General features: G+C 39.0%; 1 protein-coding gene across 1 annotated transcript in view; it reads left to right on the forward strand.

Annotated features, from left to right (window-relative positions):
• Positions 1-12,751, forward strand: part of crlf1b (cytokine receptor-like factor 1b) — a 28,426-nt gene that overhangs the window by 891 nt on the left and 14,784 nt on the right. The window contains exons 2-5 of the mRNA XM_008277513.1: positions 5,296-5,574; positions 7,662-7,791; positions 8,340-8,512; positions 11,111-11,268. Coding sequence (XP_008275735.1) covers positions 5,296-5,574; positions 7,662-7,791; positions 8,340-8,512; positions 11,111-11,268 — 740 coding nt within the window. The remainder of the gene's footprint in view (positions 1-5,295; positions 5,575-7,661; positions 7,792-8,339; positions 8,513-11,110; positions 11,269-12,751) is intronic.

Raw genomic sequence — 12,751 nt, forward strand, 5'->3', positions numbered from 1 at the left:
ACTAACAAAGGTGGAACATTCCTGTTGCAATGTTCTCAGGAAGTTTAGGGGATGTTCTTGAGAAGCATGGCATAGAATGTGTTGTAATAACAAAGGAAAAAAGTATTCAAGACCTCAGGAGAGTTTTTAAAAATAAAATGCTCCAGGAATGTGTTGTATTAACAAAGGTGGAACGTTCTGGCTGCAATGTTTTAAGGACGTTTAGGGCATGTTCTTGAGAAACCTGGTATAGAACATGCCCCTGTTCTCACAATGTTCTATGATAACAAGGAAAAAAGTATTCAAGACCTCAGGACACTTTTTAAAAAATAAAATACTCCAGTAATGTGTTGTGTTAACAAAGGTGGAACGTTCTGCCTGCAATGCATGTTTTTAGAACAATCTCCTGTCAGGCGTTCTTTATGCTTCCACGTTCCACATGAGCAAAGGAAGAATGCTTTAAAACCAACATTAAAAAAAAAAGTTCTCCAGATGTGATTGAGCCTAAAATAATTTTATTAAACGTTTTTGTTGTATGATATATTTACAAAAGTGGAACGTTCTGCCTGCGCTGGATGTTTTGGGGGCTGCAGGGTGGCGCGGTGGTTAGCACTGTTGCCTCGCAGCAAGAAAGTCGTCGGTTCGCATCCCAGTGAGGACACCCGGGATCTTTCTGCGTGGAGTTTGCATGTTCTCCCCGTGCAGCGTGGGTTCTCTCCAGGTTCTCCAGTGATTCTAAATTGTCCGTAGGTGTGAATGTGAGTGTGCTTGGTTGTCTGTCTCTAAGTGTAGCCCTGTGATAGACTGGTGACCTGTCCAGGGTGTCCCCTGCCTTCACCCTAAGTCAGCTGGGATAGACTCCAGCCCCCCATGACCCTAGTGAGGATTAAGTAGTGTATAGATAATGGATGGATGTGTTGGAGATGTTCTTGAGGGAGGACATTCTAGAATGTGCTCCTGTAAAGCACAATGTTCCGTGACAACAAAGGAAGAACATCCTCAAACCATTAGAAAAAATGTTTTCCAGATGTTATCGTAACCTCAGATGACAAAATGTTTTTTTTAGACAGAACATTATCCAACGTTCTTGTAGTGTGAGGTAGAACAATTTGAGGCAACAAATTCTAGAATGTTCTACAAAACGTTTCCACAGTGACGGACATTCTCAATGCATCATTCAAAAAATGTTTCCAGGAAGTTATTGAGACCTCAGATGACAGAACGTTATTGTTAGGACAAAGGTGGAACTTTTCGCCTGCAATGATGTTTTGGAGATGTTCTTGGAGGAACACATTATAGAATGTTGTTGAGGCCTCAGATAAGATCATTCATTATTGATCCACCACAGGGAAAGTTCAGGCATTGCAACAGCACAAGACAGTAATAATTAGTGATGGCCTCGCTGTCTTTGAACATGAAGGTCCTCTTCTCGATGTGAAGAACAGTTTTAGTCTTTTAGATGACAGACTGATGAGCAACGTTCATGTAATGTGATGTGCTAAAGATAGAACACAGTGTTTTATAGGATATTGTTGATGGAACAATAGTGTTTCACAGCGTTCTATGATAACAAAGGAAGAACGTTCTCAGGGTAACATTTAGTTTTGAGAGCTTTGGGGTGCAATGGTTCAGCATTTTTATAACGTCTTCAGCTATCCTACATTCTGGGAAGTAAGAAAAAACTTTCCCTTGAAAACATTAGTTGAACTTTGCAGAAGTTTCTCTGAAGGTTTTTTTTAAAGCAGTAAATCTTGATTAGAGCTCCAAACATGAATCGATTAACTTAATCACCAACTGTTTTGCTTAACGGTTAGTCAGTTTAATTGTTTAAAGGGAGAAAAAGTCCAAATTCTCTGATTGCAGCTTCTTAAAAGTGAATATTTTCTGGTTTCTTTCTTCCTCTGTGACATTAAACTGAAGATCTTTAGTTTGTGGATGCAACAAGACAACGATCAACACTTTTCACTGCTTTCTGGCAATTTATCGACCAAACAAGTAATCAGTTAATCGAAAAAAGTAACCAACAAATTACGACACGGCGGTGAAAATGATCAGTTGAGAAACTGTCTGAATAAAATAAATGTTCTTGTGTTCAGTCTATAAAATAAAAAAAATCCAGTATTATCCTCAAGTAATATTAAAAAGGACAGAAACCTTTTTTTTTATAAACCTTATGACACAGTCTGTGATGCACCAAGTGTATCATGTAAAACATTATAACGCTGTTTATTTCAGAAACCTTGTTCAGTATTAAATCCAGGAGTCATTTGATTAGACTACAGCCGGATTACAGGCTTAAAAAAAATCATTGAATTATATCCTAATTGTATCGTTTCCATTAAAATAAATCCACGTGCAATCATTAGGTGTGACTTTGTACCTAATAGTGGATTAGCCTGAGAACAAGCTCTATTAGAATGAAGCTGATGAGATAAAGTGAAACCATCAGCGCCGTTGCATGAAGCAAACGTGAAGCCAGCAGCAGACGGAGGCGTCTTATCACAAGACGAGAAGTGATCTGCAGATAACCTCCTTTATGTGCTAAAAAAAAACAAACATATCACAATCATAATTAACATTATGTTTAATGTGATGCCTACTCACTGAGGCCCAAAGGTGAATCCTCCCTCTGCTCATCAGTCACAGCTACACTGTAAAAACAATTCAGGAAAAATGTGAAAATCTGGAGGCAAAGATGCCCAAAAATATGTTGCAAAAAATAATTTTAAAAAAAAGGTAGAACATCGTAACATTCAAAACTGTAAAAGAAAATGTAAAAATGTTGAAAATACCAGCGAATATCTGTAAAATAGTATATTTTTTTTAGATTTACATACAGTAAATTGGTGTAATAAATTCAAATAATAAATTGTACAACAACTAATTACTATTTGTAGAAATAAAATTTTTTTTTTTTTAATATGGACATTAGTGATTTCACTAGATATTATCTGTAATTTAACGAAAACATGGAAAAATCTGTCAAATAGCACTTAAAAAGTAATTTATCTTTTTTGAAACCATAATATACATAATTTGTCTTTCAAATAATAGTAAACATATTTGAAGTGATAGCATATTTGCTGATTTATATACAGGAAAATAAATTGTATAATTTTATTTTCAAATGTTGTAAAATTTCTCAATTATCGTTTGCATTTTTTTATGTGGACATTGTGTGAAGTTTTGGCCACTTTGTTTTTGACAGTCAACATTTAAATTATCACTTTTAAAAAATAATTTCACTAGTATTATTTGTAATTTATCAAAACAGAAAATTAACTGCAACAAAACACCTCTTTCACTCCTGAATATACGTAGTTTTTCATTCAAACAAAGGCAGAAATCAGTTTTTAAAAAAAGAAGAAAAAAAAAAAAGAATAATAAAAGATATAGTGGCTCATTAAAATAGTATAAGAAAACATGTGATTATATACTCAAATGTAAAAGAACAAGTTACTATTTGTAAAAAAAAAAAAAAAAACAACAACAAAAAAACAAAACACTTGATGTGGATATCATTCATAGTTTTGGCCTCTTTTTTATGATTAACATGTAAATTCCTATTTTTTTGTGGTTTCACTGGACATCTGTAATTTAACAAAACAGGAACAATCTGTAAAATAACATTACAGTTAAACATATTACTTTTTAACAGTGTGTGCAGGTGTTTTATGTAGAATAGATGTTACTAAATGTGCAGAGGCTGTAAAAAACACACTGACACATCTGGTAGACTGTTTATCTGCTGCTACTTGCAGCAAAGTTAATCCGTTTCTACACATCAGCTCACATACCTGTGTGTAGATGGAGGCCAGTGATAACATCCAAACACACAGCCGAGGCAGGAGCATCAATCATAAGGGCAAACTTTATTCCTCAGAGGGGTCACGGGATGGAAAAGCATTCAGGGATTTTACCGACAAACTGAGGTGACCTTTCTGAGCGATCCTACCGAGGCTCCATAAATCTGCTTCATTACTGGGTCATAAATATGCGCTGAGCTGCTGCTGCTGCTGCTCTGTTGTGGTGCAACGATGCTGCTGCTGCTGCTGCTGTTAATGCTGCATTTGCTGCATCTGCTGCTGCTGCTGCTGCTGCTGTCAGTGCGGCTGCATCTGTTGTTGTTGTTAATGACACACACACGGCTTCCTATGTTGGGCCACAAATTCTGACTTTTAACAGTTTCTTGTCAGAAAAGTTGCAGTTTCACCTTCAGCTCTTTTGACTCTGTGTCTGTTTTAATGATGAAACAAATCAAACTGTGCAGACAAACAGTCATGTGGACTTAATGACCGACGTTAATGAAAGTCAGTGGATGACGGGCATCTAAAAGACGAAAAATCCACTGTTAGAAAAAAAGAGCATTGCTGAGTTTGCTGTGTCTGTCAGCTCCAGGAAATGTAATGTTTTCATTAATAATAGCTTTAAAAGGTTACAACTAGCAGAGAGAGGAGGACACTAATCATCTAAAAAATGGTGGATTTCTGCTGTTTGTCGACACTGAAATGATTAAAGAAGGAATGTATTGATCACACACATTTTTCAATGTTTTATATTTTATAATGTTTTTGCTACGTAATCTTTTGATTTGGGACGTTTAGTCAAGATGAGAACTTAGTGGATGTTTTCTATTAATAGAATTCAATGAAAGTACGACATGAAGAGAAGCAAAGGGCTCATTTTCCACTACAATATAAAGTCCTGCACCTCAAACCCAAACCCACAACCATGAATACAAGTAGAGAGACCTCAACACATGTCTGTTGTGCTGTGTGACAAAGTTAGCATGCAAGAAATCATAAAAAAGAAAAACAAATACACAGGAATTGATTATTCATGAAAAAAATGGAATCAAACTGTGCAAAATTTTGCCCACAAGTGTTGGTGACACTGGAAACAATATCAGTGACTCTGTATACTATAGATGTTGTGCTTGTGTTTTTCAGATAAATAAAAATCACAGAATTTTTGTTAAGTGACCGTTTGTTGCACCAGAGTCTCGAATGGCTTCACGTTTGTGCAAAATTACACAGAATTTTTGCTTTTTTTCAGAATCTGGAGAGAGCGAATACTTTCTTTTTGGCAAACTTTTGAAACAAGACTTATAGAATAAAGTCATTTTTATGAAACATCAGGATTCCTTTGGTTTTTACACTTTGTGGTTCTGATAAATGTCTAATTTTGGTGATTTTTTTTAAAAAGACAACATGCTTTTTAAACCTGCTGGCCAGTTTAAGGGTTCAGAGGTTAACTGTACTTAATTCAGTCTTGATATAAACAGTTGTCTCGTGTGTTTGTGCTTCCATCCCCCAGATGTGGCCGTGATCTCCCCTCAGGATCCGGTCCTGCGTATCGGCTCCAGTCTGACGGCCACGTGCTCGCTGAGCCCCGAGCTCGGCCTCCACGCCTCCACGCTGTTCTGGACGCTGAACGGTCTGCGTCTGTCCAGCGGCAGCTACAGCGTGGTGTCCTCCGGCGTCCTGAGCGTCACCCTGCACAACCTGAACGGGTCCCAGCAGCAGTCCGGAGACAACCTGGTGTGTCACGGAGCAGATGGACACGTCCTGGCCGGCTCCTGTCTCTACGTGGGCAGTAAGTGGAAGCTTTTGAGTCATTCTGGGACGTCTGACTTTATTCTGTTTCACGTGGTGACGACTAACAGGGCTTCATAGAGGTGGAAGTGTGAATGCAACATGGTAAAGAATGAATGAAAGTACACTCGAGATGCAGTTATGAAGCAGTGTGCTGCAGGAATGAGCTCATTAGTGTTTGAAAGCAGCAGGACTGACTTTAGTTTTACTTATAGCTGTATTTATATAGCACCTTTTTAAAAGAACAGCGCTAACAAAGTGCTTTACAGACAAAATGAAAAAGATTTTTTTTAAAAAAAAGGAAACTCAGGAGGACCGTCAACCAGAGGTGGACAAATGGAGTTAAACATGGTCAAATATATTCAGATTAATCAACAGAACATCACCTGATAAAACAATAAAAGAACCAAAATGCCAAATCCAAGTAAGAAAAACAATCTAATGGAATAATAGAAAAAAGGAAAAAAATCCAGAGGGTAAAACCATAAATAACACTTGTTTTTATTTTATTTTATTTTATTTTATTTTATTTATTTTGTGACAAATAAAGCTTATCTTGAATCTTAAAAACAAAGCTAGAATTAATAATAATATTAATAGTAAGTAAATAACAGGTAAAATAAACATAACATTTTATATAAATTAGACAATAAATATATAAATAGAAGCAATTTGTGGTCTGTTAACATACTTGAGAAATTCATGTAAACTGTGTGTTTTCAACTTTTTAAAAAATATGTTTTTACATCCTTGAATTAAACCCAGCAGGTTCTTAACCATGCTACACACACATACATGATATTAAAGGATCATGAGTATCCTAATAACCCAATTCTGAAAACAAGTAAAGTCAAAGTAAATGTGATGAGCTAAGATGCAGCTTTATTTTGGTAAGACATTCAAATTTATGTTAAAGAATCAAATAAATAAAAGATTTAAAGATAAATAAACTAAAGCATAGACAAGTTTAAACCAGGACTTGTAGCCTGCATGTGGATCTTACATGAAGGTGACACATGAATTAAAAGCTGTGGGACAATCACAGGCTTAAACTTTAAACGTGACGACATTTGGAGCAGCTCGAACTTAGAAGATCAGTCCAGCAGCATAACGACTAAAAGCTGCTCCACTGTGTTTGGTTTGAACTCTGAGCTTCACTGACTGACCAGCTGCTGCAGATCTGAGACCTTCCAGGCTTCAGCATCTCTGAGATATAACGAGCCCCGAACACTCAGACACTTACAGAGAACAAGTAGAGCCTGAAATTACTTTTTTTTTTTTTTTATGACTGGAAGCCAGCGCAGGGATCTAAGAGCTGGACTGATCTCTTTGTGGCATTTTCCAGTGTTCTAGGATGAGTTGCAAACGTCCGATGGTCTTATCAGGGAGGACAGTACGGAGTGCGTTACAGTGGAAGAAATAAACACATAAATGAGCTTTTCTACGTCTTGCTTGGACATGAAGTTCCTCCTTTTAGCTGTTTTTAATAATCTTAAATGACTTTAGTTACGGCTTTAATGTGGCTGCTGAAATGTAGATCTTCCTCAGTGATTACACTCAAGATGAACGCCAGCCTTCCTTCATTATTATAATAAAAATAATAGTAATAATAAGTCAGTTTTGTCACATCCAGTTGTTCTCAAAGTGCTCACACAGCAAGTTGAACAATAAACAACCCCACAGCAGGTACCGACTGTCTGAACACGGAATACACTATTTAAATTCTTCAATGTGAATTAAAAAAACATGTTTGCGCCTCTCCTGACTTCATATCTCTTTTGGATTTTAATTGACAAAAATCATTTAAAAGAGGGAGCGCAACACCTTTATAGATTTCACCCTCCCAACACAACACCTGAACTTCTTATGGACAAAATTGTTTGTTTAAATATTTAAAGGGCCATGATGACAAGTGTGTGACGCATCCTAATTCTCCCACATCTGATCATCATCTGCCTATCTGAAGGCTTGAAGAAATAAGTATTATGCTGGATTTAACTTGTCTCAGGTTTTGATTTCAGCACGAGTTCCCCAGTTTGTCCCTTTAAATGTCATTTGTTTCTGTTGCTCTTTTTTTTTTTTCTGAAGTGCCTCCTGAGAAGCCGGTCAACTTGTCGTGTTTGTCCCGCAACACCAAGGACCTGAGCTGCAGGTGGAGCGTCGGCGGGCCGGGAGAGACCCACATCCGAACCAAATACACCCTCAAGTACAAACTGAGGTGAGCGTCTCCAGGCCATCAGCTCGACCCTCAGGTAGACCAGCAGCAAACGCTGTCGGTGTATTCAGCAACATAAACTACACTCACAGGCTGCAGGAGGCCGGTTTTAGTTTCTTTATTGTGTGCAAATAAGAATCTGTTGGCCTTTTCATTGGCTGGTTAGCACTGTTGCCTCACAGCAGGAACGTTGCTGGTTCACGTCCCAGTGTGGACACCCGGGATCTTTCTGCGTGGAGTTTGCATGTTCGCCCCGTGCAGCGTGGGTTCTCTCATAAGGTCCAAAAACATGTTGAGGTTAATTGGTGATTCTAAATTGTCCATAGGTGTGAATGTGAGTGTGCTTGGTTGTCTGTCTCTAAGTGTAGCCCTGTGATAGACTGGTGACCTGTCCAGGGTGTCCCCTGCCTTCACCCTGAGTCAGCTGGGATAGACTCCAGCCCCCCGTGACCCTAGTGAGGATTACATGGTGTATAGATGATGGATGGATGGATGGATGGATGGATGGCCTTTTTCAGAAAGTTTAATGCTGTGGTTGTGTTTGCTTCCAGGTGGCATGGGAAAGAGAAGGAGTGTGAGGATTACGGCTCGGGGGAGCAGCGCTACTCCTGCTACATCCCCCACAACATCGCCCTCTTCACCCCGTACGAGATCTGGGTGGAGGCCACCAATCAGCTGGGCTCGGCCACCTCTGACATCACCACGCTGGACATCCTCGATGTAGGCGAGTGAGGGGAGATTGTCTCAAGATTCTTTGTTTCGCCTCCTTAACACATCTCTTTCCACTTTCCTCTCCTCATGTTCTACGTTTGTTTGCGTGCAAATCTGCTGCATATGGCTCACACACTTCTCCTGCAGAGAGGGGATTTATGTTTAATGGCTCGCTCCGTCCAAGCCGCCAGGTTGCTGCTCCAGCGTTATTATGTGTTCAGGCCGCTGCTCTCCGACATAAACTGCTCTGTCGTAAAAGTTAACTGCACGGCAGATGCCTCTCAGGTGATGGCTTCACAGGTTTCTCAAATAGGTTGGTGATGTTCCTCCGGTTTTTATCCTGCCCTCGTGTCGGAGCAAAGCCTCGCGGCCCGCAGCGAATCTTAAACGCGGCGGTTTATTATGTGCAACTGAGCGTCCTCCGACCGCTAATCGTCACTGAGGAGCGGATATCTGGGAGGCTGTGAGTGGGTTGCAGGAGAAGGAGGCGATGCCGCATGTATGATGCATTGCGCTGCCACAGTAACAACAACAATAAGCTCTGAGAATATTTGTTCTGGCTTTAGCTTTCCACTTTTTTTTCCCCCTTGAGCTGAAGTGCGTCAGCTGACAAACGGCGTCACATACCAGAGGTCACAAACAGGAAGGCCTTTTACGAGACCTTTAATAAGTTCCTTCCTTTGTCTCTCGTGCTGCCGTCCTCTTTATCTTCTCCTCCGTCTTCCTCTTCTTCAAAGCCACTTTAATGCGGTAGGTAGGTAGGTAAATGTTTTACTTAATGCCGACGGAGGGGAACAGCTGCTCTCATAGGAAGCTCAGACCGACCTGAACCGAAGCCTGCAGCCAGCTGGGCAGCAGGTGACGATCCACCGAAACCAAGTGTTTACACACACACATATATATTTATATATTCAAAGGTAGATGCTTGGATGTTCCTCTTGCTGATTATTCTAATGGCAAGTTATAACCTCCATACATATGGCACGAACATGTTCAAAAGACTTCTGGAAAATAATTCATTCCTTTGCTTCATCAAGTGCTTTAATTCTGGTTTGCTGTTCTACAGTTGCTATCATGTAAATGGACAAGACTGCACTAATAAGGAATGATGTCGTGGAATCGCTGCCATGACTCTCATTACCTTAAATAATAAACCAAACACTTTGCTTGATCATTGTTAAATCCATTCCTTTGCAAATCCGCAATTCCCAGAAAACAAAAAGAGCAGCAGCTTATTTGTAACATGACAGCGAGCACAGAACTCCTTCCCCGCCGGTTTGTTGGCTCCATATGGTTTGATTTCTGTACCGTATAAGAAACACTGTGTTCCAAGTCGTTTCCTTTTTTTGCTTTCCATACGTGCTGCAGCTGCCCTTCCAAAGTGTTTCAAGCAGTATGCAAACAATCGGGACTTCAGCCTGTGGTGTGAAATGAGCCGTCATCTGTTTCTGCAGCTTGTTTATGGGATGTAACTGTGCTGAGGATTGTGGGTCAGAATGGCCGGAAAGGCATGGCGGCCTGCACGCTGCACAATCTGACAGTCAGGTGGAGTCGGACATCCAGGTGTTTTCTGGCAAACTGTAGATAGTATGATGATATGGACATTGGAACAAACCCGAATCCCTCTGGAGCTTCTTCACCTGAGATCACAGTCACATGTCCCAACAGTGAAATCAGTGACCATCCTGGAACCCTAAACGTGCAAATATGTTGTTTCTCTGAAGTTAGGTAAACATATGACCAATTAAAAACACTTATAATAAATTAAAAACCTAGGATCTTACAGGTGATTTTACTTTCACAGTGGCTGCTTCCATGTGTTTTTTGGTCTCTCAAAGGTTCTACAGTAAGAATAAAAGGTGCTATAAATGCAAATCTAACTTTATTGAAGGCTGATGATGAACGTCACAACATAGGTGTATCCTCAGTATCATACCAGTCTGTATGCGGTTTCATTTACAGTATTTAATGGCAGGTGCTTTCACGGTTATTGTTTTGCCAGACTGGAGAAATATATTTTAAACAAACAGCTTAAAAAATCCTGAATCCTACATTTCCCAAAAGTCCTCTTTTTCCATCTGTTTTTAATCAGATGTTCTTCTTCTAATTTACTAGTTTATGCTGAAATATGTCAAGATTTGTATTTACATAGTCATTGGGAATCAGCTGATCCTCAGAGCCTTTTAACTTAATTGATCACAATTGATAATTGATCAACAAAAGCACTTTTGAACTTGAATAGTATAAAACTGCATAAGAGACTCACACCTAACCTTCCTTATTTTAAATTTCCAGGATCAACTGCTTGATTTAAATGACATAAAATGATCATCTTGCGCTGGATTTTAATATTTTTTTAATTCTAAATGCCGTTTGGTGGTTATTTTCTAACTGAAGTGTGAGTAGAGTTGAGTTTATCAAGACGAATATATGTGTAAGAGAGTGTCTTATTTAAGAAGCGTTGTGTCGTAAGAAGCTTGTCTGTGTTTTTTAATACTATTCACTGTGTGTTTCAGCTCCTTCTTTGTCATTCAGACCTGCTGTATCTTTGCTCTTTGTTCTGTTCACCTGCTGTATTCTCACTCTGTAACGCTGGTCTTTATCCGTGCAGTGACCACAGATCCTCCCGCCAACGTGCAGGTGAGTCGCGTCGGCGACCTGGACGACCAGCTGACGGTGCGCTGGTCCAGCCCCCCCGAGCTCAAGGACATCCTGTTTCAGGCCAAGTACCAGATCCGCTACAGGCTGGAGGACAGCGCCGACTGGAAGGTGCCGCACACGTTCAGACAGCCACATATAAACCTGCAGAACAGCCAGCAAACGTTCTGTGTGCAGGAATAGTTCAGCTGCAGCACAGACTGATCCATTAAATGATGAACACTAAAGTTTTCCTCTCCCCTCTTGCTTGTACTTTCATTATAAAGCAAAGCTTACTCCTGCATAAAACCCTCGACTGCCGCGAGCGATTTATAGCTGGTAAATTTTGAAACGTGGCTTTGATCCAAAGTGCAGAAGTGGAGCTTTTAGAAACTGTTACTCCTTCAAACTGTTTCTTTGATGTTTCTCTAGCCAAAGCTTCTTATTATTTCTGTGCTCCGTATGTACGTAGAGCATGACTCTGAATTCTGGATGCTCTATTGAATGAGAGGATTAAGCAAATAATATCTAAATGCATTTGAAGCCACTAATATCCAGACTACGTTCAAGAGGAAAAGCAGAACAAAGTCAGAAAAAGTGATTATAAAATCTCCCTTTTAATCTGTGCCACAGATTTATGTAGAATTGTGCAAACATTTTCAGGGACTAAAAGTAAAGTGAGGATGCTTTCAAAGCTAATGCCGTAATATTTTATTTTTCTGTTGCGAGGCAGCCTGGCAGTGGAATTAGGAGGAACAAGTAAACAGCCAGATGGTTGAACCAGAGTTGACTGTGATTTTAATGAATAATAGTTTTTTTTGTGATAACAAAAACAAATTCAGCGCAAAAGGAGGAACGAAGGGCCGTGGAGGCTCCTCAAAACAGAAATTAATATGAACAAAAAGACGACTTGTAACTAGAATTTTTTTTAACCTGCCTACTTGATCAACAAAAGATAATCAAGGGGCTTCTGCTCCACTTTCTCTGGTTTGTTTTAAACTTTATCGTTAACTATGAAGATTTAAATCTGATGTTTCAGCTTGATATATAAAATACTTTCTAAAATATACTATTGAAAACTGCCCATTAACCCGTTTTCAACATGTTTTTTTTGCACATTAAAATTCGACATTATGTTTAACAATATGTCAGGAACTGTTAAAGATAAAAGCATAAAATCTTTGCTGTTATTTCTCATCGTACGATTGATTTAGAATCTCCAAAATTAGACAAGTCGACGCAGTAATCTTTGATTATGGGTAAGTTGAAATGTCTGAAGCTCATATTTGTCAACTGGTGATATTTTCTGAACCACATGCAGCTACATGTCGTAATAACACAAAACCAAACACATAGTACACTTTTTAATATGAATGCCTTTGCTTTCATGGCACAAGTACAACAAAATTAGATTATTACCCTTTTACAGGGCACAGATTGTAAAAAATAAATTTTATATATACAAGAATAAAGTAAGATAGTAGAAAATACTAATATATAATAAGAAAAACTTTATTTTTAACTCATTTACTTGTGTTGAGCTTTCATAACTGAGCAACGCCAAGTTTTACCATAAAAATCTAAATATTGGTAGATAGCCTGATCCAAATAAAAC

The sequence above is a fragment of the Stegastes partitus genome, unplaced genomic scaffold (genome assembly GCF_000690725.1).
Source record: "Stegastes partitus isolate 25-593 unplaced genomic scaffold, Stegastes_partitus-1.0.2 Scaffold99, whole genome shotgun sequence".
NCBI classification, from domain to species: Eukaryota; Metazoa; Chordata; class Actinopteri; family Pomacentridae; genus Stegastes; species Stegastes partitus.